Source organism: Besnoitia besnoiti, chromosome IX (genome assembly GCF_002563875.1).
Source record: "Besnoitia besnoiti strain Bb-Ger1 chromosome IX, whole genome shotgun sequence".
Taxonomy (NCBI): domain Eukaryota; phylum Apicomplexa; class Conoidasida; order Eucoccidiorida; family Sarcocystidae; genus Besnoitia; species Besnoitia besnoiti.
Genome location: NC_042364.1, coordinates 708,639 through 734,483, shown reverse-complemented (window position 1 = coordinate 734,483; position 25,845 = coordinate 708,639). Strand labels below are relative to the sequence as shown.

The following is a 25,845-nucleotide window of genomic DNA, read 5'->3' as shown; positions in this document are numbered from 1 at the left end:
ATGGCGGTGTCTTTGCCTCTCCACATTTTTCGGTTCTACGGAGAACTTGGTGCGGTCCACGGGCAGATGACCGCGCGAATAGTCAGAGGCGAGTTCGCTGTGCTCAGTCCTCAAACAACAGAGACCTTTGCGACTGGCTTCCGAGTAGCTCAGGCTCTGAACGTACTTTTTATAAGACATCGCCTTGCTATTCAGCTTGATCTGAGGACGCTATCGTCTGCACAAACACACGCGGCGCGGGAGGCTAACTGGCTCCACTTGATTGCGCCTCTAAGGCGTCTTGGTGTTTTCATGGATGCTGCAGACGCAGCGAGTGTTGCCCATGGCGACAAGGAAATTTTACAGAAGATATTAACAGAACTCTACCAACAACACAGACGATGGCTGTCAAAGGTCAACCGAGAACTGTCTGCTAACAGAAAGAACAAACGAAGCTACGCAGGAGTACCTACGGAAGGCTACGCAGCTAGGTTAGTCTCACCGAGGACAACGCAGTGGACTACCCGGTACTACCTGGTACGAAATCGAAGTGAAAAACCCACGTGCAGGCTCCCAGAACTAAAGGCATCTGCGCCGGCGCTCACCGTAGAAACAGAAACAATTACAAACGGGAGGGAAGGGTGGCAAACCTCGCATTTGTCTCAGACTAATACGACTCGATCATAACGCACAGATACTCTCTCGGCTGGTGCACCGTCGCAAGCCCAGAGCTTGCAACAAACATTGGAGCCTTTCGGGCAATCTATATAGCTTGGAGTTTCCATTTTAAGCTTCGGCTCTCCAGCCGCCGGGGCTCTTTCCAAATGTGCGGGGCCTGCTGGCGTCCAGAGGCATTAGTTGATTCTTTCACGTGCCGCGTTGATACCAGACTTGTTCGGCACGCCTGTGAGCCATATAACAGGATTATGTGACACGTAAGAGCCACCGAGGATTTCAGCAGTCCCTAGTGCTACGCCAGGGCGCTGTATGGATCCCCTTTATGATCGTAACGTCCACAGCCATAGCTGCGCTTGCATAATCACTTGGCGTTTCGAAATGCCCGTGCGTATTCCAAGATGTGTGTGGCTATTTTCTTATTATCTTTACTCGGCCGTCGCCATGCTGTGTCGCGAGCTTCACGTCTTCCGTTTTCTTCACAGCTGCGTGTTGTTTCCCGAGTTATCGGGGCGCATGTTCTATCGATCAACTATCCGTGCAACGTGCGGCACTCTCCTGGAAAAAACCGCCTCTGAAGTGCCGTCGTCATTAAGTCGTGCAAGCCAAGCGATGAGGTCGGCCGACTGCCCGAAGTGTCTGCCGTATTCGCCGCATGCGTCCCGATCTAACGGAGACCCGAAGAGGCATTTTTTCCTGTTTTGTAACACTTCGCAGATTGGCGGCGCATCGGAAACGCTCCCTGACAGCACCCCGGACGTGCAAGGTCTTCGCGCCTCGACGTCAGCATCGTGACCGAACAGAGGGACTTAACGATGACGAACGCGAACAGCAGCTTCCGCAGGCAAGGGCTGTTCTGAAAGAAGCAGAGGGCGAAACGCCGAGCCACAATCGCGGTTTCGGCGAGTCCGTTCCGGGAGCCGCTTGGTTCGAAGAACACGCAAGAGAAGTACCTGTCACTCTCCGGGGTTCGAGGCAGAAGTCACAATCAAGTCAGAGACACCGCCGTCAAGGTAGCAGCGGCGAGACTGTGGAGATTGGCCGCCGCGGCGCGAGTAAACGCTCGGATGGAAACACAACGGACGCTCAGCGAGAACTTGAAACGCGAGTTGATGCCTTGTCACCATCGGCCGAAGAGCTGTACCCGCAGCCTGTATCGCGTATTCCAAGACCCCGGCGTCGCCACGACTCTGCCGTTTCCTCGTTTCTCTGTTCCCCATCGGGAGCGTCTTCTGTCGCCCCCGCTACGTCTTTCGTCACTCCATCGACGTCTTTCGCAGTCCTTGAAGGTGTTGACTCCGCGCCTTCGGCCCTTGAGGAGCGAACTGGGCTCGAGGGGGCGGTGGCGATGCCCTTGTGGAATCTGGGCGCGAGGGAGCATGCAGGTCGACGGCCATGCGCGTCGTCCCCTACGAGAGCTAAGGCGTGCGCCGCCTGCGTTGCAACCTCCTCGTCACGGTTGTCGTCTCCTCCCGCCACCACACTCACCAGCGCGCTGCCCGCGCCTCATGATCCGTCGTCATCCTCCTGGTCTGCTGCCGTCGCGGTTCAGGCACCGCTGGCGACGAACTCTGCCGGCCGTTTTGGCTCGCCAGCACAGGGTCTGGAGCTGGGGCCTCCTTCCCAGGGGCCGCCCCCGGCGTCGGACCTCCCGCAGCTGCCTCAGAGCCGAGGCGTGCCTTGGATGGCCCCGGCCGGTAGACGCCCGCTTGTCCTTTCGTCTGAGCCGCCCTCTCAGGCCCCTCCCTCGCCTCATAGAGAGAGACACGGCAAGTGCCCTCGCGCCGCCAGTTCACCATCCGCGTGCTGGTCGCCTCCAGTGCTGCCACAATCGCATGCAAGAGGGCACGAGAGGAGCGAAACTCCTCTTCTAACTCCGCCCAACGCGAACGCGCCGTCCCAGTCTTGTGCGTCCCGCTCAGATTCAGGCTCGCCGCGACCAGAGCTGGACGTCTCCAGAGACGCCGCGCAGAGGCTGCGCACAGGGCCGAAGTGTCTGACCCGCGGCTGGGCTGGAACCAAGGGACAAATGGGTGCTACGCCGGCGTCCGCGGCACCTCACCCGCCTGCGGCACAACGCCTGCCTATGAGGTGGCTGTTGGAAATCCCTCTCAAGAGGGGGCAGTCTTCCCCACGGACTGATGCTGAAGTCCTGCGAGGAAGCACGTCCGGATCACGCACCAGACGAACGCCTTCTTCTTCATCGCCTTCGCTGTCTGTTCTGCACGCGAGGACAGCCAGTCACTCGACGCAGCACGACCCGACGGCTGCTGCGAAACGCAGGGGCGCTCTTCCGTCTTTTCGCCGTTCCTGCCACTTGTCCCAGTCTCCAGATTCTCCGGTTCCCCCCCTCCACACTGGCATCGATTCGTGGGGGACGTCCACGCTGAGGCGTCGCTCGCTTCAAAGCCCAGGAAGGCGTGCACCCTCCCCCAGTTCGTTGTCTGCCGGTCGCTCTCACCGGGGGAGACAGGCGTGCGCCGCGACTGAGCGCGCGTTGGGATGTTTGCGGTCTTCCCACTTGAGTGCTGCACCTCGGTCTTCAGGCCTTGACAGCTCCTCCGCCGTTACACTGGAACTGTGTTCCTTTCTGGCGTCCTCTGCTGCCTCGCCCGCTTCCTCGTCGCAGGGTCGCGGAGACTTGCGTTTCCAGTGCCCCGTGCCGTCCGCCGCAACGGCCGTCGCGGATGGTGCCGGCGGCGGCCTGTCTGTGGCAGATCGGGAGGCCGTTTCTGGCAGTCTCCCACGCTCTGGCCGTGGGACGGCTCTGCCGCCTGAGTGGAGGAGCGGTGATGCTTTCACTGGCAGACAACACTCCCATTCAGGCGCCGGCGGATCCCTTGTTTCTGCTTCGCCTCGGTTCGCGCACTCCCGCGCCTCTTTAGCAGCCGCTTCGCCACGGCCACAGCATCCCCTTCAGCCATCGCCCACACACCCCCTCCCCCCTGCGTCGTCGCTCCTGGTCTCCTCTGCGCCACGCCATGGGGGACCTTTTTGGAGTTCGGATCGGCGCCGGCCGCGGACGTGTGAGGAGGCGTTTGCGCTCGCTGCCGAGAGAGCGTTTGGCGTCACGTGGCGCGAGGCTGTGCGCGCGGTGAAGACCAAGGCGAAGATGTTTGAGTTCCTTCGAAACGTCTTCGCAAACGATCAAACTCGCTTCCAGGTCGGTCTGCGCCTGTGGGTTGAAGAACTGACGCCCGTCGCCACGGAGAGTCGCCCGGAGTGTGCGCGCAAGAGAGAGCGAGAATCTGCGTCCGTGCAGTGCCGTGGCGCGTCTCAAACGGCAGACAGCCGCCACAGTCAGGAAGCAGAGAGGCGCTGCGAGGCGGGAGATGTCCGGACGAGCGGTCAGGGGGGACGCTCGGGCGGAAGAGGCAAAGAGAGGGACGAGGCAAGGCGCCACGCGATGCACCCTGTCGGGAAAGAAGCCGATACGTCTCGCAAGAGAGGCGTGCTAGCGGACCTCGTCGACGCCCTCAAACGAGAACCCCGAAAGCTCGCTATCGTCCTCGACATCTACCGCGAAGGTGAGGCTCCACACATGCAATGTGTGCCCTCTCCTCCCCCCGCAGCCGGCGACGCGTCGGCGAGTGCGCCAAAGCTGAGAGCATTCGACCTAGAGGCCTACGACTTTAAGGTGGCTCCCTCTGCGTTTAGGGGGCAGAAGACACGAGCGTGAGGCCTTTCTCCGAGAACTGCTCTTCTCCTCCGCACTCGAGCGACTCGCGTAGGGTCGCAGTCTCTGCGTATTCGCCTTGGTCGGCTGCCCGTCGGTTGATGGGCCAGCCTCACGCACAGAATCGACAGCGCTGCTTTCTGCACGCAGTCGGGGCCCGTAGTGCTCAGGACGAGAAGGATGATGAAAATACCGCCTTTCCCGTGTGCTGCTTGCAGGCGCCTTCTTTTTCGGGATGCCATCACTTTCTCTTGGGGACGACGTTGCTCCCACCGGCGCGTCGTCCCCCACTTCCTCATCGTTACTATTAGTCTCTCCTTCGGCGTCATTTTCGGCTGCCAGTGCCCTGTCGGGTCTCGTGTGCGAGGGCCCTGAACGTCCATTGCCGTCAGAGGTCTGCGCGCACTTGGTGCGGTTCCTTCGCGCACTATGGAGTTTCCTCCGAAGGCTCTCCAAGGCCTTTCCAGACGGCCCGGCGCTTCCACTTGTCTCGCGTGCCTCCGGCAGCTCTGACGCCGCGTGCGCAGCGGCGGCTCCCTTCCCGCTGATTGATAGTTTGGCGAGGCTTCTCACCTACGTCATCCCGGCGCTCCCGAGCGAGTCTGCAACTCAAGTGCATGCGGCCCCAGCCTCGGCGGCGTCGGCCTCTGCTGAGAACCCTCCGGCGCAAAACAGGCCCTACGCACCCGCCCTCAGAACCCTTCGGTCCTCCAGCTCAACCAAAGGCGTTTCTGCCATCCCGTCGTGTGAGACGCACGCCTCCTCGCCGCGAACCGCCGCCGCCTCGCTTCCGGTGCGGCGCTGCGGGACGCCCCTCACGCACACAGAGCAGGGGGAGGCGACAGCGAACTCGGGGCGAAGCCGAAGCCGAGCCGCGGCAAGGAAACACGCGGAATCCCTGATGGAGCTTGCGGAACTTGCTGCACGGTGCCTCGCGTGCTTTGCGCACGCCGAACCGCGTCGCTTTGTGCGAGAAATTCTTCCGGTGGCGCTGCAAGCTGATGAAGAAGCGTTCTCACTCGTCGTCCATCAGCTTCTTCCTCTGTGGGGAGAAGAAGTGAGACGGCTCCTGAACAGAGACGAAAGCGGCTCAGCTGAGGGCGAGTCAGCAACACCACACGCGGCGGAAGCAGAGGACAATGAAGGCGTTCTAGAGCGCCGAATTAGAGCTGAAACGCGCGATGCTTGTCACGCCACTGCAGAGTGCACAGACAGGGAAGCGAGCGCTGAGGGAGACGCCAGCAGGAGCGCCGACGGGGAGGGAGGGCGACGCCTGACGAAAGCACGAAGCGAACCGAGGCTGACGAAGAGATCGTGCTTAAGCGAAGGCGAACTACGGGAGACGAGGCAAACACAACTGCAGCAGTGGACTGAAGCTGGCGAGCACTTGTTGCAGTTTTGCTGCAGTGAGGTGAGCGAGCTGCCTTGAAGGGGCCCCGTATCTAATTTTTAACTCCCGTACGTATGCACCGCCAGATGCCAGAATGGGTACGCACATGTTTATTTCTCTATAGATGTCCATGCATGTGTATGCTCCGACCCTCGAATGCGTATGAACTCCTACATGTATTCAAAGACGCAGCTGGATTTCTCCAGTGACTAACCCAGTTTTCGCGGAGCGGAGAGAGACCCGTCTGTCGCCGGAAGGGCGGGCTGTCTGTTGAACGGGGGGCGGCTGACGTTGCCTGGCCTTCGTTCGCCTGCGCCTGTCTCGCGCCAGTGACAGCCGCGTACCAGACGGCGCACAGTGATCTGCTCTGGCGTCTGTAAGCCTCCGAAGGCCACCTCAGACCAGCCGGCGGTGTCATGCCCTTAGCAGCCCGGCCGCGCAGGAGGTACCTTTAGTCCTGTGCCTCCGTTCAGCTTTCCGTCCTTTCGTTTGCGTCGCCGACTGTGCGCGGGGATCCCACGGATCCGCGGCGCGCCAGTGACGGAGAGCCACAAAACTGGCAGCACGCCCCGGTCTCCGCGCTTCTTAACGACCCGCTTCGCCTCCACCTGTCTCTCCTCTGCGCGACGCTGGAGACTCTGGCGCCTGCGATGCTGAACGTTGCCAACCCGTCTTTGGGTCGCGGACCCGTTCCTAAGGCGATGGCGCAAGCGAGCGTAGCCGTTGACGAGGCCCGTCGAAGGCAGAAGACTCGCCGAAGCCTGATTCAAGCGCTGACCTGCCTTGCCTCCTTCCTCAAGCATCCGTAAGCCCCTGGGTGTTGAGAGAGGAACCTTGTGCTGAGTTCGTCTGGCGTGAGCAGAGAGATGGAGTGACTGGTAAACACGAAACCGTGGCGCCGCGACACGAGGGTACAAGGAGCCGCTGGAGATGCTAGACGTGTTTGGCAACTTGCAGAGCTCTGTGGGAGCTCGCCACGCCTTCTGTGTCGAGCGCGCGGCGTCACGAATCTGCCCGTGGAGTTGGGGAAATGTGCTGCGACGTACGCTTCCAGTAGCTCTGTCCGCATGTGCACAAAGGGATACCTTCGATCAGACAGGTTGATAGGTAGACGCAAGCTCCGCGGCGTTGGCCTTGACGCCTCCAAGCAGAATGTCTGACGACACTCTCGTGTGCGGGTGGTGAAGAAGCAATGCACACTGCTCACACCCCGCTCTCCCGCGAGGGCAGCTTCGCTGTCAGCGTAATCCTGTGCTTCGAGAAATATTGTGTTCTGCTTCCTGGTGACCGCATGTCGCTCTACTCCCTCGTGAGATGTCTCCCTGCCTGCCTGTCTGGAGCCTCCTGGATCTTTCCGCCTTTTTTAAGAAGAGCCGTGGTGCGCGAGGCGGCAACAGAGCAACTGCGCAGGCTCCTTCACGCTTGCGTCACTGCCACAAAGCGTACTGAAGAAAAGATTCTTCCCCGGAATGCGGATTTAGGTGCTGCGCTGCCGGGGAGAGCGAATGACCCGCATATCACCCCATGGTCTCATCCGCCGCGCGAAGAGGAGCGATTCCGACGTCCGGCCTCCGCCTCATTGGAGCCCTGCCACGCCCACACCCCAGCGGCGCTTCTTCCGCTTCTGTGGGAGACGGGCGTGCTCTCCTGGGAAGCGCTGGAGGGACCGATAAGCGAAGAAGCCGGAGGCCCCAGCGAGTGTAGGAATGGCCTTCGAAAGCGAGACACTCTGGCGCTCACACGAGACAAGGGCGGCGAATGCCGGGCGTCGGAGCGCGGCTCCCGCCCAGATGTGAGGCTGCGGCAAGTCCCGCTGGATGTCTTTCTCCAACTAGTGAAGGACGACCAAGCGCACATGCGCATAGACAGTACGCACTCACGTCTGCAGACGAGGCAGACGAGGCGGCTGAGATTTCATCCGACACTCCTTCCCACTGAGTCTCGCTGCCTGAAGCCAGTGCCTCGGCGGTGTGCAGCGGCTCTTCACGATTCCACCTACACGCCTCCGGTCTCCAGACCTCTGCCGAGCCGCTCAGGGAAGACTTGAGTATGATAATGGTTCATGGGATGGAAAGGTGACGCACGTGTGTTTGGCAGACTCCATCACTTCGCCGCCTTCTCTGATCGCCTTTTCGCCCACGCTGTGTCTCTCGACGCGTGGCGGCTTCCCTGCTCTCTGCGCAGTGGCGGCAGTCGTGGCGCGGGCGCTTCCCGCCCTCGCGGGCCTCGAGCCTCAGAAGCTCCATCCGCTCAGCGGCGTGATCCTCGTTGCATTCGTCCAGCACCCCAGGTCAGCGACCGTCCACTGCCGAGGCGCGCTCATTCGCGCAGATTCCGTGTGCATGTCGCAGGCAGAGTACCTTGAATGCGCGCCGTCGTACTGGAGTACATCTCCATTGACGCATAGATGCATCTCATCGAAAGGGCAGCTTGTGTCTACGCGCGTGCGGAGGAAACTCCGTGGCGTGGGAGGCCAGCAAACTTCAGAGGCGGCTCTGTCACGACCAGAGCATGGGTATGGGTGCGAGTTTCCATCTGGCTACAGACTCCGGCGCGTTGTCCGCCGCAGCTCCTCTAGGCTACGCGCTTGCTCAGGCATGCATTGCCTCCAGCGAGTCAGTGAAATCTTTGGGCTTGAGTTCGTTTCTGTCTCCACAGGGCCACGCCTGAGGCCACCTTGGCAGTCCTCGATCTGCTCGCTGAGGTGGGGCGACTGAACCTGATTGAAGGAGGAAACACCAGCACAATGCGTGAAGGTCCCTAACGCTGAATCGGCGGCCTTCTAGATACCACAAAGATAGACGTGACAGCTGTAGATGTATCCCCCCTACCTGAACACGTGTGTATATACATACATTCTCATGACTCCAGACGGTCCCTGCATGGAGGCCCGCGGGTGTCTAGAAGAGGGGCGGCAGATAGCGAGTGCTCCCACTGCGAAGCCGGAGCCCCCGGGGAAGAGAAATGCTTCAGCATTTCTAGAAGGCGAAAACGCATTCCACAGCTCCTTGACGACATAGGGTGCTGTACGCCTGTTCTTTGTCTGTGGCAGCCGTATCCCTTCCGTGTTTTCTTTGCACCCCTCCGCTCGACTGCTTGCAAAGGCATTGGCCGTGTCATCAAGTATGCTGCTCGCCTTGGTGTCGCAGATTTATTTCCGGAGTGCGCTCTCGGCAGCCTGCGCCTCTTCACCGCCAGGGGAAGTCGTCGCTTCTGACTCCTCTGCGGACTCCAGGGTTCGCCATCGGCTCCCTCAGGCTTCCTCTCATCCTCCCTCGGGAGCTTCCTCCACATCCGCGGAAGCTGCGGACTCGCCCGCGCTTCACGAGCCGTCGCCTGGAGCGAGCGAGTCGCCGGCCAAGCAGCTGCGTGGCAGCGAAGGCGATAAGAAGCAGACACCGGCGGTGCACGCCACGACGCCGGTGAGTGAAGATACGTCAAGCTCGGCGAGCTCGTGTGACCGCCTGCTGGCTCTCCTGTTGCTGGTGCTGTGCCTCTCGCCCGCCCTGCGGACTGACGCCGCCTCCACGTGGCTGGCTGCCTTTCTCTCCCGCGACGTGGAAAGGCAGATGCGCGACTCGAGAGGAGGAAGCAGCGCGCGTGGACGCGGGCCACTCGTGACAGGCGAAGCGCTCAGCGCAAAGCAGACAGCCCCTCCCCCCGTGTCGGGTTTCCGGCAGAAGGGCAGAAAAGGAGGCGAGCAGAAAAGGCCTAGGTGCGCCGCCCAGGTGCTGCTTGCAAAAATCGAAGAAGAAGAGAGGACACAGGAAAACGAGAGAGAGCGGAAGGCGACCAAAGCTGCCTGCGACTGCGGCACGCCAACCGAGCGACGAGAGAGGGAAGAAATTGCCGTCCGCCCGTGGGGAAAGGGAATGCTGCGAACACTATCGGGAGAGAATAGCATGAACATTCCTGGAGCTCGTGACGGCGACAGCGATCAGCATGGACGCAGAGAGCAGAAGCAACGATGCCGGGCGGAAGCCATCCTCGCTACGCTGAGGAAGCTGCGTGAAGTCTGTGAAGATTCACTCGCGGAATTTCAGGCCTGGCAAGCGGACAGAAGGTACGCGCGTGGGACGGGAATTGGAAAACCGAAACAAAACCCAGGCTCGTAAATGCGAGACGAAGCAAGAAAAGTTTGGCACAAGCAGCAGATCACGAGGCGGGAGGAAGCGCGGAGGAGTGTCCGCGGGCCACCTGCTTGCGTTCGCATGGAACGAGGCTGAGCGCGGTAACAAGTTGAAGACCCATGCAACACAAACACATTAAAATGAAATAGTGAGAGACAAATAGAAGACGACAAGAGAGAAAAATGATCCGAGGAGGACTGATGTGGCTCTCGATGTCAAAATTCATCTGCGAATACCCTCTGACGTCTCCGTGGACACATACCTGCACGTCTCGGGCTAGAGAACCCAGGATACCATGGAAATGGCGAATAAAACATCTGGGTCTCGTTCGTAACACAGGGTGACTTTGAGAACATCTGTTTGCCATGACACTCTTCGCGGTCTCCGCAGGAGCGACGGGACAGAAGAAAGACAAGGAGAAGAGGAAGAAGAAAAACAAAAACTAGGAAGCTACTGCGGCACTGGCGAGGACTCCGTAAAAGGGCAGAGGGCTGGGATTTCGGAGGGCGATGACCGCGAGACGTTTGAAGCCCTAAGCCAGACAAAATGTGCCGTGCTAGGAGACTCCTCGGAGGACGCGACGGGTTCCACGGGAGACGCGAAACGTGAAGGTGCGCATGCACATCAGGCTGAAGCGACAGAAAACGCAAATGAAGCCGAGCAGGACTCGCCAAGCGTCAGCGGATCCACGCCCGACCCCGCACCCGCTGTTCCTCACCCACAGCGTGAAGACGCTTCTGCTCTCTCCATATCTCTTTCCATACCTCCAATGGACTCGCGCGACTCTGACGCGTTGCTAGCGCCTTCGCCTCCCGCTGCGTGGAGCCTGGGCGAGAGCCAAGCTGCGGCGAGGCGCGCGCGCGCAGACCTTCGCGGCGCGCCGGCCTCTCTATCTGCTGGCGCAGAGGCTCGGGCGCCCGACGGCGCAGTCGTGCGTTCACGCCCAGACGAGAGGACAGCCGCGAAGCCCTGCCCCTGCCGTCAACGCAAGGAGACGATCCGCGTGAGACATAGCGACGGTAGAGGGGATGAGAATGCGACAGGCGCCACGGGGGCTGGTCAGCGACTCGGACGACGCGCCACTTCGACTGAGAGACGCAGCGGCTCAGACCCTTGCCTCGACTGTGATTCCGCTGCAGTGCAGCGAACGCAGAATGCAGCGAGTGATGCTGAGTGTGCCCGAAGCGGTGGGCCTCGTTGCGCCTCTTCTGGACCTGCTGGCACGCCTTCGGCGTCTCCCCTCTCGACTTCGGGCTCTCTCTCAGTTCCGCTGACGACGTTGGTCTGCTCGCTGGACGGCTCACCTGAGAGTCCTTCGCGCGCGCAGACTCCCGGCAGGTCCGCAGACACTGGCGCAGCTCAGGAACGACTAACCGAAGAGGCGCGGCGGGGCAGCAGGAGCGCAGGGCAAGGCAATGCGCACCCGCAGCCGGGAGGCGAAGGACCACTTTTTGACAACGGCTCTGAGCCTGCTAAACGACGAAGCGACGCTGATGAAGAAGAAGCGCAAGCCGAGGCGGAGTGCCTCCTAGTGCTCGCGGCTTTTCGCAGAACAATCAAGCGCCTCATGGCTTCGCTCCAGGCAAGTCGGAGGGAGGGACGGAAACGGCGGCGCGCGTCCTAGGCTCTACCCGAACGGGTGCATGTGCCTGTCGGCCTCAACAAGTCTTGCGGGCGAAGCGGCCACTTTGCGAGAAGGGGAAAGGACGCGGCGGGGGGGGGATCGCCGCGAACGGGTATGGGACAAGACGCTTGCAGAGTGAGAGCCGAGGCGAACAGGCCCGAGGGAGGTGTAGACGGGAACGCAGACGACAACGGCCAGACGGGACACGGAGGAGCCGGGAGGGGAAAGATGAGCTGCGCCGCAAAGACGGGACCAGGGCATGCGTCGGGTGCCTGGGCACGCTTGAACCTTCCCTCGCTTCGTTCCTCATGGTCTGTGTCGTCGGAGATCAAGTTGTAGAGACCTAGCGTTCTTCCACTGCGGCATGCTGCGGCGTCGGTCAAAGTCCGATTGGAAGCCACCGGTCTCTCGCGCCCTCAACACAGCTACGCGCAAACGGCTGACTTTGAGAGAAGAAGGCAGGGTCGCGTCATGTTGCCTCTTGGATGCGCCGCATATAGAGGCTGACCAACTCGCATCTACGCGTCCGTTTCCCGATTGGAGAGTGTTAGTCCTCCGCGTTTTCGGTGTTTTCGCGTGCGCATTTGGCTTCAGGCGGCGAATCGAGCGAAGGACAGCAAACCTGGCTTCGTTGGGATTTCCGTCCTTCCGCGCATTCTCCCTTTGTTTCAGATGCCGGGAGACACCGTGCACCGGGATGGCGTGCTGGCGTTGGCGCGGCTCATCAAGCGAAGGCTAAGGAAGCAACACGAGGCTAGGCGACGGTGAGCCTTGGTCGATAGGCCTTCACGCCGGAGGCGCTTGTGTCAGGAGCTAAGGCGATGACCGCCATGCGTCTGTCTAGCTGTAAGTAACTATGTGTATCTGTTCACAAGCATACACATATAACATATAAATAGAAACAACGGCTGGATAGCTGCATCCAGGCGCTGCCCGTGCCCAGACGCTGCCAATGCCCAAGTGGGGCCGCACGCGCCCGGCACGCCGAGTGTCGATGTCTTGTGTGAAGTGGCGGCGATCTGTCTCTAGACAAGCGGAGAATCGGAGTATAGACTTCAGGTTTTAGGGAACGCGAGCTGAGACGCTTCTCATCCTCGGAGCTTGTTCATATCCTCGTCAGCCTGGCCGCCGAGGCGCTCGCTGCGCCACGCGCCTCAGCCGAAGAGGCAGGCGCGTCTTCAATCTGGGGAAATGTAAACGAACTGTCGCCAGAGGAGCTGGAGATCCTGATTTCCCAACTCGCTCTTTCTGCAACTGCTGCCCCTCGTCTCCTCGGAGTGTCGCCGCTCCTTCCGCCTCCGCTGCTGACAGAGTTCTCTCGCTCTTGGAGTCAAGCCAGGGGCAGCAGCTCCTGCGGTTCCTGCTTCGTCTTTCCAACGACGCGGAAACGCGTGAGCGGCCTCCACTTGTGTTCGTCTTCAAGGCATTCTGAAATGGGCTAGCATACATACCAGCGAGCAGAGTTTTAAGCTGTTCTTTTGGCATCGCCTTCTGGCTTTCTTATTGCGTCCATGGTGCTTTACTCTGTCACTCTCCCTCACCCCCCTTTTCGAGGCTTTCCCGCGTCGAGGCCGTCGTGTGCGCCTGCTTGCTTGAAGGCGAAAGCTTTGAGGTTTCGTCGTCCGCTTCGTGGATATGCTTCAACCTTTTAGTTTGCCGATGCACGCGTCTCTCGCTCTCCACCTCCATCGCTGTCGTGTCCTCCGCCGGCCTGGCACCCCGCGCTGCGCTGCTGAGGTCTCCAGCCCGCGCTGCGATGACTACGCCGCAAATGGCGGTTTCTTTGGTTTCTTACCTCCCGCCAGAAGTTGGACTACAGGCAGCAGGTTGACAAAGCATTCAGCGCTGTGGAGGCGTCTCTCTTGGTTTCCTTCGCTGCTGTTCAGCGTCTCCCGCCACCGCACCGAATGCGTTCCTGGTGCCGCTACAGGGAGACCTAAAGATCCTCGAAAAGGCGCTCATGCGGCGGCACCTGGCGAGGATCAACGCCGAGGTCGAGAAGGGCCTCTTGCCTGCAGTGCTTCCTTCTGGTAACCAAGCCCGTGACGGGGTTTTCGGAGACCTCTCCACGTGGCGCCGAAATTCACACGCACGTCTTTCCTTGGTACTTGCGTACAGGTCGCCAGGCCCCCCGGTGAACACTCGTTCAGGGGCCTATGTCGGTCCCCGCTGGAGACGCCGGTCAAATACCGTCTGTCTATGCATAATGCGTGATAATGCATATATATACATAAATTTATATATGTTCATGTAGATGGAGATGCATCTAGGAATGGCACGCCTCTCGTCAGGCGGGTACGAAACAGTGGGCATGTAGATACGCACGTAGGTATGGAGCTTGCTTACGCTTTTTTGGCTTCGAGCGCTGCGGCAGCTGTTGCGCGTTCCGTGCTACCGTCACGTTGCTGGTTCCCTGCTCCTTCGGCCTGCAGGCGTCGCCATCGAACAGATCGAAGAGAGGCTCCCTGACGGCTCCATCCGGTCTTGCCTGTAAGCTTTTGAATCGGGGAAATGAATAAACCGTCCTTCCGCGCTCGCCGTGTGTGCAAGTTTTTCCTGCAGTATCCGGTCGGTGTTTGTCTCTTATTGGGTGCAAGTATCTCACACGTTTTAGTCTCAGTGAAATCGAAATCGACTTTGACAGCAGTTCCTCATGGGGCGGCAGACATCCGGACTGCGCCATATGCATTCGCAAGCACGGCCCGGCAATGCCACGTGGACATGCAGACTTGTATCTCTACATGCGTGTCTGTGAAAAGGGCTGTGCGCTTCTTTCTGCGCATACGGATAGATAGATACATAGGTAGATAGATATAGATAAATAGATAGATAGATAAAAAGATAAATAGACGGACAGACTGATAGATAGATTGATAGGTAGACTGGTTGATAAATAGGTAGATAGACAGATAGAGAGAGAGACATTGTCCTATATGCATTTGTATTTACAAGTCTGCATGCACATTTGGGAAGAGACCCCTCCACCTGCGACGCACGTAGGAGCGCTTGTAAGCGTGTCCCGTGTCCATTTATGCCCGTCTGTGTAAATAGCTGCCGCTTTGTGCTGCGCGGGAGGACTGCCGCAGGCGAGCTCGGCTAGTGCGGACAGCAGGGAGGAGCGACGACAGGGAGCGAGAGTCGAATGGGAATCCGCTGCTGTTGGCTCAATCGCATCAGAGGGCCTGCGCGCAAGCAGAGGTTCCTCACATCTCTGCAGCTGGCGCTACAGACCGCAGTGAAGCCACAGCCAATGCAGACGAGCCGATGCAGCTCTCCTTGAAAGCCTTCTTGTCTCATCTGCCCGGCGCCAACTCCCGGAGCGGCTTGGCAGATCGCCCCTCCTGCACTCCTCAACCTGCTGCTAGCTCTTGCCCGCATGTCATTCCATCGGATACTTGTGACGCCTGTGAGAAACGGGGGGCTTCCAGCTCCTCCGGGCTTGCGTCAACGTCGTTATCTTGCGCGTCCGCCCTTTCTTCCTGGGCGGCCCCTGGCTCGTGCGAGGGTCTCCGCGCGCTTCCGCATGACGACGAGGCCTCCGCGAGCGCCGTACGCACGCCCCGGTTGCTCTCTCCGCCGCTACAGCCTCGCGTCGCCCTGCGAAGCGACGCCTCCACGCGGACGCCCTCTTCCCTCACGACGGCGAGCAGTTTCGCCACGAGGGACAGCACGTCTCATGCCGCGGAGGACGGGCTTCTCAGGGCGCTTCAGTCTGGCGCATTCCCCAGAAATGAGGCTCTGAGAAAGCGCGCGGCGCAACTGATGGTGAGCGAGTGAACGATTCCTTCCTTGCGCTTTCGGTCTTCGATAGAGGACCCCATTGTGCAAACACTGTCTGTCTCCTCGCCTGCCAACCCCGCGGCAGCTCAATTCCCTGTAAAGCACTCCCGCAGCTGCTTCTTCATGTGCGATGGTGCGTCGCCTGCTTTGCACCGGAGCTGTTTTACAGCCCCCTCACAAACTTCGGTTGCTGTCCGATTCATTTGTACGCTCTCCGTCTTTCTGCGTAATTGCTACGATGGCTTCCGCTAGCGCGCGGAGGACGAGAAGCGAAAGGCGCACCTCCGCTGGCAACGGCGGGTGACGGAAGTGAAGTTGAAGCAAGAAGCTGTCCGCGCGTTCAGACAGCAACGCAAGGCAAATGCAGCTGCAGTGAGCTCCATCGCTTAGGTTTTGCTGCAGACCCGGCTGATTCCTGGGCTTGTCAAAGCAGCTGAAAGGCGCCACCTGTCTCGTCTATCCGAGAACAGGGGATGGGTGCGTCTCTGTACACCGCTCTTGGCTCTTGGCTCTCGGAAAGGTCCATGTGCCGCCTGTCCGTTTCGCTCCAGCAGGGGCCTGAGAGTCTCTCAATGGAGGCGTGGCTACGGACGCTTCCGCATCCATCAGAGGCAGGCGCTTGCTTTGCATTCAGCCCGCCATTACGTCCGCCGCTGCTGCCCTTCCCTCTGTCTTTGCAGGCGGCCGAGGAGGCCTTCGTCGAGGCGATGCGTCAGCGCGAAGAGCGCGAGGCGCGCCGCCGCCGGCGCCAAGCTCAACTGCGAAAACGCCTGCTTGCGAGTCCCTTCCCTCGGAGTGGCGCCGCCATGTCGACTCTTCGGTGCGCCTCCGGCTCCTCCCGACGGTCCACGCCCGCGGCCGCAAAGAAGGGTCGCAGTGCAAGTCTGATTTCCGGCCTTGGCTCGCAGTCTGCAGAGACCAAAGACGGAGCCTGGATACCAAGACGCACAGACGGGGTGTCTGCAGCTGCCCAAGATGCCGCCGCCCAGAAGTCAAACTGTCACAGCCTGAGCGAAGCTGAAGGCGGAGACCCCGTCTGTCTCTCCGCGCCTCTTGCGGAGGTCTCTGCACTTCGATCACCTCGCCAGTCGCCTTCTGCTTCCGCTTCTTCTGCCTCGCTTTGGTATCGAGACGGCACCCCCGCGAGCCCGACCGGCGCTGCTTTACCGCCGCCACTAGCGCTCGTCATTTCCTCCTCGCTGCCCGAGTCCTCCGGCTCTGGGTCGGTCTCATCTCATCTCTCACCTGCTGCATCCTCTCTGGGGCCCTTGACTTCTTCAAAGCAAGCTTCGGCGCCGCCCTCCTGCCCAATGTCTGCAGCAAGGCTCAGTCAGCATCCGCCAGCAAGAGATTGCGCAGCATCGTCCGAGGGCAAACGGCCAGACAATGCAGCGCGGGCCCCAGGGGCAGTGGGTGCGGAGACGCGGACGAACGAGATGCTGGCAGTTTTGGGGAACCAAGATGAAGAAGTAGAGCAACCAGCCAAGGCGGAGAGCGAGTCCGGAGAAACCGGCGGGCACATGGGACAGCAGCAGCCGGGTGACGAGAGGCCGCGCGACCATGGAACACAAGATCGCATATTAGAGAGTGGCGAGGTGCCGAGGCATGCGACACGTCTGGCGGGCCTTCAACAGGCTACGGGTGAACATCAGGAGCGACAAGGTCTGTTTTTTCATCGGCCTCTGCCACCCTTCTGGCGCACGAATGTTCCAGACCCTCCAGAGGGCCTCGTCGAGCGCCTGCGCCTGGGGAGATGCCGGGAGATCAAGGAGAAACGCGAGAAAGCCAAGGCACGTCAGAAAGCGCTCCTGCGGTCGAGTAGGATCCGCGCTAAGTTCGCGGAGCACAGTGCAGGCCTCCGTCTGATCTTTAGTCACTTCCGGGATCCCCAAGCAGACGCCATCCTCGAAAGAAACTGGTTTCGCTTCTCCGCCTGCTTCAGTCTCCTGCCGCAGCAGGAAATGGTGAAAATATTTCGCCATGGTACGATTACTTGTTACTGAAAGTAACCATGGGGTGAGGAGTAGAACTGCTCCCTTATGTGATGATACAACCAACTACGAATCATATAGAACTGTCCACTACGAACGCCTGATATTCGACAGAAGTATATATACATACCTTTTTACAGATACGTATATGAGGACTTATGTGTGCGTTTATGTATGCTGGCAGCCTCCTCGGCAGTCGTGTCGCGCAGGCGGCGAGCCGGTCTGTCTTGGCGGCGATTCCGAAGTGTCCGTTGCCCGCCCCTACGTGGCAAAGCACCGTTGGCGTGCCTGCAGATGCGTGTCCAGCCTTCGTCTGAATGCCTGCGGAGTTTGAGACAATGTCGTATGTCCTTTTAATGGTGGTATGGCTCGTCTACGCTCCTTTTCTGTTTGCCTCGCTGCAGTGGCTGGAAACAAGATGTCTGTCAGCTCTCTCCAAGATGCGCTTGTGCATGTGGCGGCGATCGCGAACGAGCTCCCTCTCTCGGTACGTGCGTCCTCTCAGAATATAAGGCGCCGATCGCAGTTGACCATATCCACGTCATGGGCACGCTTGTGATAGTTGTCTTATCAAACAGTACACAGGGAGGGCAGATAAAGCCAGGGTGCAATAATCATCTACGGGAGTGCTCGAAGCGCGGAGGTGGGTTGAGCGCCTGCTGGCGGGCCTGCCATAGGCATCTGAGGGCTGCGAAGACGTGAACGCGGCTTGCTGCTTCTGTGAGTTGCTCAGTTGCATTCGCCCCTCGTTTGGCGTTACGCGTGCGCTGGAGTGCCGCGCAGTCAGAGGCTTTCCTTGATTGTTTTCATAAAGAACCTTGCATGCAATGCTGATGTGGTCAGGAAGCGTCTGACGCGGAGGTGGCGAGCGCGGTCGAGTCGGTCCTCCGGCACCTCCGGATGCACGAACCAAGAATTCTGCGCGAGCGGTAAGACCGCCACAATCTTGAACTTGAATGCATTCTTATATTCTTGACTTCGCGACTGGCTACGGGGCGTTTAAAAAAGGTTGGAGAGACAGTTATGCTACTGCGGCCCTTCTGCGTTGCCGGACACGCGAGTGACCTGTCTTTTATTCCTTGGTGTGTTGTTCATTTTGCCTCACGGCTGGCTAGCAGTCCAGCCGTGATGTGACGTTTAAGGTTTAGTTTAGGGGGTCTTCAGACACCCGGAATTCGCACGCGGCCATATGCTGTTCGCCGGTGATGCTGAATAGATATATACATATATATGTCAGTTGGCCGCGTAGACAAGCACCCCACGTGTAGTCTGTGGAATGCCAGCATAAAGTTTCTAGCCGCTTTTCGAAATAGGCAATATGTTAATGTCGCGTGTGTGTCCGCCTGTCCCCCAGGCTTCACGCCTTCTTCGCCACGGCCGCGCCCTACCCGCAGTTTATTCCTTTTGCGATGGGGGGCAGCAAGGGGCAGGCTTGTTGAATGCCCCCGCTGGGACGCCCTGGGCGCCCGAATGTAAACAAAAGCTAAACCGGAAGTTGGGTTCAGGGTTGTCGGGAGGTTGAATCTTGCAGGGTGAGGGTAGGACTCCCTCAAACGTAAGACGAGTGCCAGTCTCGTCTCTCTCTCTTTCTGTGTGTTTGCTGTGAAGGGAATGCCGGGGGGTAGCGGCCGATAGAAGGGCAGCGGTTCTGGGTCCTGCCGTAGGGTGGCGCTTGCAGGCCTATCGCAGTGTGTGAAAACAAACCTAGCAGGGAAGGCGGTCTTTTGTGTGTTTGTACCTGTATACTCTCGGATATGGAGGCGCGGATTCTTTGTGTTCGCGGAGTGTGATGCGGCAATGTTGAAAAGCCGCTCGCTGTTATGTGTGCATTTGGTCTTCCGCGGAAGCTTGCCGCCATAAGCATAGATGCGAGTCGTTTTGAAAAGTGTGTCTGTGTTTGAGTAGAAAGACATGCTGGAAGTTCAGGGATCAAAGACTGCTAACTGACGGTGTCATGTCGCCCCCGGCGGCTCGGAGCCAGATGGCTAGGGGCTCGAGGAATTCGTGTAGGGGTAACTGCAGTCAGTGGCGAGGTGTCAACGCTTGTCGTTTTCGGGTTTTGGCAAGCGAGCCAAGGGTGCACGATTGCGCGTTCTAAAGGAGAAGGCATGGCCCAGTAGCGCGTTTTGTCTTGACAGGCGAATCCCGTCAAAGCCAAATCGGTTTCCTTCCCGGCCCTAGTCCTCCCCGTCCTCGCTTCCTTCCCACTGTTGTTGGCCGGCAGCCCTGTTCGCGTTCCTCTCGGCCTCCAGCTGCATGCATGCAAAGACACGCGTTAGCGGACTCGCACGGTCTGAGTGCGCTGTGGATCATTGAAAGCCGCACGAGGGCAAAGCGGTCACTCTGTCTTTCAAGGTTTCCACGAAATTGTCGCGAGTCGCCGAAAGCACGTTGAAGCGCAGCTAACACACGCATGCGGACTTTAGTCGTCTTGCCAGCCATCGCAACTGTTTGCAAAGGCACACTCTCTTCGTTGTCGTGTGCCCATGGGATGCAGTGAGAAGCGTCTATCGCACTGCAGAACGACACTACATTGCACGAAAACATGTGAAGGCTAGCTCGCCTGAATATACGTGCCGTCGCCGTACCAGAGCTTCCTCTTCCGCTCTGCGGGCTTCTTCCAGAGCTTCCTGCTCCAGGCGGGCAGCCTCGGCAATCTCCCACTCTCGCTCAGCCTCCAGTGTATCGACTGCTTGCATCTCCTCTCGTTCCTCGGCTTCGCGCTTGATTCTGGCCCTCTTAAAACACGGCACAGCTCAGGAGGGTTCAAGTATGAGGCAGTGTGAGACTTGGCACGCTTGGAAACCAGAACGCGTGTAAGGTTAGGCCGGAGAATGAGATAATTGACCCGACTCTATTCACGTGAGAAAGTCGTCCTTGGCTCTGCGGGAGCTGAGGAAGAATTTGACAAGTACGTCGTCAGGAGAAGAGCCGCGCACTTTGCAACGTGCAGTTGGTAATTGTTAGCAGGGAGCAAATCTGTCCGCTTGAACGGAAATGAACGGTGGCGGTCTCACCCTCTCAGCCTTGAAGCGAAGTTGCTCGAGGCGAACACGTCGTTGCTCGTCTTGCTTTTCCATCACCCTGAAAACCACATAAAGGAACCGCTGCATGTCACCGTGTTTACCAGTAAAGCCAAAATACAGGCCTGGCAGTCTAAGGAACCTCGAGGCGAGGGCGCCTTCGAGAACGAATAGTTGCGTTTTAGAGGAAGTGTTATCGGGGGACACAGCCTTCTTACATCCGCTCCACGTCTCTGTCGCGCTCAGCGTAATCTGAAAGAAGGCGCTTCCGCAGGCTGTCTGAGTGGAAGACAGGCACGGGCACATGAGGAACCGAGGCTCCATGATTGTGCCTGAGGGGGGACGCCGCCTTTTACCGAACCCATGCCACATGTTATGCTCAGCGGTGGTGTTGCTCGCTCCCCTAGTGCGGCCAAATTCTCGGTTCCAGCGCTTTCAGCTTTTGACGCACCAGCGCGTGATCTACGCGCTGCGCGACAAGAACTGTACCTGAAACGATTGCTCCAACTATTTCCTCTTGGTGGCGAACCTGGAACACAACCGAACCGATATGAGCACACACACTATTTGTGGAAGGCGTCATCTATTTCTGCATGCCGCGAACCACGGGTCGGTCAGTCAGACAGGGACATGTGACTAGGTAGACGGGATCCCGAGGCAGGGCATACCGCAAACGAGTGTAAGCACCTGTCCTCACAGAGCCAGAGAGGCACACGCCTTGCAGAGCAGCGGCGTGCTGCGGACGACGCAGCAGACGACGGCGATTGTCCTTGTGCGACCAAGGGCAGTGCCTGGAGTTTGTTAGCGTATACACGGAACTCCTCGCCTGCGGCTTGTTGCCGCAGGGGCTGGAAAGCATACCTGGCTGGTGGTCTGCTTCAGGAGCGACGGCCAAAAACTAACACAGACAGCTCCCTATTGAAACACATATCAAATCATCGCAGTCGGACTTGCATATGGTGATATCGTAGGGATACACGTAGCGAGCGAATGCTAGCAGAACCTGTCTCCACACGAGAATACGGACAGCACAGTTCTTCAGCTGCCCAGCTATACGGACAAAGTAGGCGACGTCACGGTTACTTCAAGACGCAACACGCGTCCTCCGAGCGTATCCAGCGACCGACTGCAGGATTACTTACCACCTTCGGATGCATAAACAAGTTCGCGGACTCAGCGAGCTGCCGCAGAATCAACTGGGAACGCCCTCGTCTATGAGTCGCGGCGAAGTCCATCGCTAACATTTTTCGATAGGCCGTCCGTTTTACTTCGTGCCATGCCTCAGCCTGGGCTCTCCTCCTTTGCTGTTAGAGAGACATCCCGGTGGAGCACGAGAAAACAAATACGCTCGGCATTCCTTTTGTTGCGCGGGTCGGGAGGGTTAACCCTAAACTCTCCCGCTGAAGTCGAGGGCACAGCTAATACGCACCAGCAGGAATTTTACAAGCGATCCTAGACGGGCGTGATCACTTCAGTAGCTGGCGCACGCCTTCATAACTGTTACATGTGTGGGCGCTTACTATTTCTTCGCTTCGCCGTCTCTCTGCAGCTTCAAGGCGCTGCACTTCGATCAATTCTAGCATGCGAGCCCTTTCGTATTCATCCTGCTGCTTTTTAAGGGCAGCTAGTTCTTCCTCTTCCAGGACCTACGAGACAGGACCGGAAAAGGCCACGGAGAGGGGGAACATAATCCCACATTGTTTTGATTTCGGTCAAGGCCAAGAGAACGCGTTTAGAGTTTAGGGGTTCGGGCGGGGTAAGGTCTTACCTCAGTTATACTCTGTTCCAACACCTTGCCTACAATAACCTCAAGAATAGGTACGACTTCTCTGCGGCACGGCAACAAGATTGAACAGCCTGTTGAAGGGATTATAAAAGCGTGCCCACCGTGAGCCCCCCTCCGCATCCTCCAGCCTCTTCTTGGATTGGCGGGAGAGTGTTCGCTTACGGCACTCTAGCGGTACAACCCGTATTCTGACAGTCTAGATGGATTCAGTGCCAGACCTGGGGTGAAGGCTCTGCAGATCGCTGCGGGGGACTCATCTTTTATCGTGCGCATGCTGAGTTTGCTTTGATGAATCAATGCGTGTAGGCACCCGTCACATAGGCGCACACTGGAATTCTCACTGCAAAGCCATCCTCACTCGTCAAACGCAAACAGATCCCCGTCAAGGATTTGTGTTGATGCGTGAACTTCCTCTCGATGAGGCCTGAAGATTGGAGTTGACGGCCTGTCCATCCACGGCTCAGTTTGCGTTTCAGCCATGAACGACTTTGCGTGTTCAGTCAACTCAATCAGATGCTCCTCCGTCTGAAGCTGCATGTGCTGCCGGCCCGACACGGGCAGCGGTGTCAACAGTCTGTCTCGTTTGAATGGATCAGCAGTGGCTGCCTTTGCTTTTTGCAGCTGCCGCCTCATCCTCCTGGCTTCCGCATCCGCATCAGGAGGCCGGGACAACAGAGGCTGAGCACAGGGGAATAGGAGACTCAGGAATTCTGTTTCGGACATGCGGCACGGTATTGATAGTGGGGCGTTAATCGATCCTCTCTCTGCAAGTGTAAAGCTGCCGTCGGCAGCAATTGCAATCTGGACCGCATGTTGGGAAGACCGTGATTTTTCCGGTTCACACAGGTCGGTTGGCTATATGGTTGGTAGCATACCACGGGGGGCGAGGGGATAGTTTTCTCGTAAGTATTGAGAATGTGTGGCCTTCGGTAAGTGGAGGAGTTCACCTGAGGAAGTTTCCCATTGTTCCTTGAAACCAGAGATCCCCTATACACTCGTTTATCTGTCATTATGTTACATGACACTGGACCTGCCGAGTCGCTGCACGACGGAGAACCAACACATAACCGCGGATGAGTGGCGGTAAAGCAGAGGAGGTCCTCACAAGACACCCCTGCTGGTCTGGCTTGATCCACAGTCGCCTTGCGTGGCGCCGGGGATGCTGACAGGGGCTGCTGCGGAATGCCAGTTTCAAAGGCAAGATGGATGATTACCTTCCGTTACTACGATTAACAGGCGCTCGAGGGCGCTTCGGGGAGGTAGTGTGCGCAGGCGTCCCTGCGAACCCAGAAACGCCTTTCCTGCTCCCGCCATAGTTCGTGGGCAGGTACATGCTGAGATGAACATGCTTGGCGCTGAAAGGAGGCACACGAAAAGCACCACACCCGGACGGGACGCTGACGAGTTCACTTTGTCTTCGACGTGCAGCGGTATCGCAGCTGTATCACTGCGCCAGGGAAATAAGACTGGCTACGTGACGCTTGAAAAAGCAGGAGGAAAGAAAGCGTGAGACGCACAAGCGTTATACGGAGAGAAACCTGAGGCGCCCGTCCTCGGCGTCCATCCTACGCTCACGTAACCTTCCCCGCCTGTTGAATGAGTCGCACTACGTAGGTTGAGCACTTCTGTAGTCCTTCAACTTGAGAAAAGCAATTCGCGTGAAAGGGATTTAGTCTGGCAGGTCGTCTTGCTTTGGCTTTAAATGGGGTGAAGCACGCGTAGGGAAATATGCCATCAACTTCCTCCAGCTTCCAGGAGATGTGAGGCAGGCAAGTGGCGACGGGAATGGCACGAGCTGTGAGAGATGCGCTATTCGCGGAGACGACTCAGTCTCGGGGAGGCGCGCAAGGTGTAATTTCTGTCGTTACTGAGCATCAACGCAATAGGATCACCATGCTGCCAGGAACAGGTCTCATACACAGTACCGGTTTCTTTAGGGGTCACTGTCTGGTATTTATTTCTGTTGGGAGTTGCTCGGTGAGGGATGCATGCCCCTCCACGAAACTGAGCACAATAAAACCGTGTGCAGCCAAACGGAAGGAATGGGATTTAGAAAACACACCGTACTCATCTGGAACTGCGGGGCTTTTTTCGTCGGGGCTGATATGGGGCCCTCAGTACAGACTCGTCGGCTCCTCACGCAGAAATCCACTCAAGGCAACCCCCGCATTTTCCCTTTTCAGCGTCTGCTCTCCTTTTTAGTATCCGCTAGATTTGAAAGCACCAGGTTATACTTGCAAAAGGCGTTTTTTCACAGGGGGCCTGGGTCTCTGCTTAAATGCTCATCCGGGGCGCCGCCCCGCAACTGCCCGCCCGTATCCTCGCACAGCGGCTGGTATTTTTGCCTTTATAAAGAAAGTGTCAGCGTTTTTCCGTCATCTGTGACATCAGCACGCATCCGCTTGGCCCGATGGAGTTCTTCCCTGCCTCCATCGAGCTCGCTCATCCTCAATGATAGGTGTCACTCAGTAACCGAAACCTGTGCATGCTGCCGGTCTGCGGCAGAGAGTCACAATTCCCGTCTACTGTGACCGAGAATGTGCTGTCGCTTGCAAACGGAAATGGGCAGTCCCAGAGGCTGTAACTTTTGACCTCCTATCTGAGGCTTGCCATCAGTTCCTGCTTTCACCCGCTACACATAGGCAGTATGCTGACAGGAACCAGAGAGGGGAAAATGCTGCGCGGCTCAGTGACGGGGCAGCCGCAACCAGTCTAGCGGAGCGACGATTTGTCTCAGCCTTCGCTGCTGCTCTCGTAGCAAAGGGGCCTTCTGCACGTTCACGTGTGGGTGCCGGCAGCTCTACTAACATCACATGGCAGGGTGATAGCATTTCCGGTAGGCATTTACGTTCAATCGGGCTCTAGGACCCCCTTGCCAATCAAATAGTGACACGACTTCTCTCTGAACTGCGCAGTCGCTTTTCGTTATCTCGAAGAAGAGAGCGTTCTGCGAGACAGGGCTGCGTGATACATCTCTCGCAGCACCAGCAGCTCTTCTGGCGAAAACCGGATTCGTACAGAATACCAAAAGCGGGGAAGCGAGTGACAAGCTCCTCTGTGGGCTCCGCGGCATCTTCAGAGTTGCCAATGAATACAACTTTTCGGCGGCACTTCGCCACCAAGGAGCACGTAAGGGAAGACACAACAACGTTCGCCATCGCCGCTGTGAAAAGGAAGAATCTGTAACTCGCATAATCTGCGGTCAGCCAACGAGTCAAGCGCGTTATTGCGACGGAACTGGCTTCTCGTTTGAACACCTTATCTGCCTCGCTCGCAATGGAGACACGAAGGGTGGCTCATCCCTTGAGGCCTTCTCTCAGTGTCACAGTCGAAGCTACAACGACACCGGAGGCAACGCTGCAGCGTATAAATTTCTGTGCAGCCCGTGTGAGTTCCTCGCTTTCAACTTGTCACGCGTCCTCAACACGCCTCGTAGGGTTGGCATGGCATGAGGAGGCGGCGGAGTACCGTTTGTCCCGCATTCACTATTACTTTCTTCTTGATTCAACTACACCAGGCAGTTACACGCCCCAACTGAAAGTGGCTCATATGTATTAGCAGGAGCCGCCGAGCGATTGCGTGTCGGTCGGCAATATGTGGAATGGCGATATGAGTTGTTCGGGGGTCAATGGCGGCCGCCCAACAGCATGAGCTGAACACTAGCTCGAGACGATGCAAACGATCCCGTGCCTCGCATGGGTCCGCCGGCGCGCTCAAGGTATCATAGTCTCTGAAACCTTCGTTTATTATTTTGCCTCAGCATTCACGTTGCATCTGCGCATGAGGCACAC

General features: G+C 58.3%; 3 protein-coding genes across 3 annotated transcripts; 2 read left to right on the top strand and 1 right to left on the bottom strand.

Annotated features, from left to right (window-relative positions):
- On the top strand, window positions 1–11,474 carry BESB_012790 (uncharacterized protein; the record flags this gene model as incomplete). The annotated part of the gene is made up of 9 exons (XM_029360009.1): window positions 1–470; window positions 1,372–4,181; window positions 4,549–5,741; window positions 6,194–6,525; window positions 7,089–7,588; window positions 7,905–8,010; window positions 8,379–8,424; window positions 8,870–9,783; window positions 10,241–11,474. 9 exons carry the CDS (start codon window positions 1–3, stop codon window positions 11,472–11,474), a joined length of 7,605 nt encoding a protein of 2,534 aa, XP_029216676.1.
- A 114-nt stretch (window positions 11,475–11,588) lies between these two features.
- Window positions 11,589–18,684, top strand: BESB_012780 (uncharacterized protein; the record flags this gene model as incomplete). The annotated part of the gene is made up of 11 exons (XM_029360008.1): window positions 11,589–11,609; window positions 12,069–12,238; window positions 12,786–12,865; window positions 13,361–13,504; window positions 13,907–13,964; window positions 14,561–15,239; window positions 15,507–15,626; window positions 15,935–17,237; window positions 17,650–17,732; window positions 18,089–18,174; window positions 18,600–18,684. The coding sequence occupies 11 exons, from the start codon at window positions 11,589–11,591 to the stop codon at window positions 18,682–18,684; spliced, it is 2,829 nt and encodes a 942-aa protein (XP_029216675.1).
- A 738-nt stretch (window positions 18,685–19,422) lies between these two features.
- On the bottom strand, window positions 19,423–22,777 carry BESB_012770 (radial spoke protein 3 protein; the record flags this gene model as incomplete). The annotated part of the gene is made up of 9 exons (XM_029360007.1): window positions 19,423–19,497; window positions 19,834–19,983; window positions 20,263–20,329; window positions 20,487–20,547; window positions 21,081–21,183; window positions 21,411–21,572; window positions 21,789–21,914; window positions 22,037–22,097; window positions 22,413–22,777. The coding sequence occupies 9 exons, from the start codon at window positions 22,775–22,777 to the stop codon at window positions 19,423–19,425; spliced, it is 1,170 nt and encodes a 389-aa protein (XP_029216674.1).
- Between the last annotated feature and the right edge of the window lie 3,068 nt (window positions 22,778–25,845).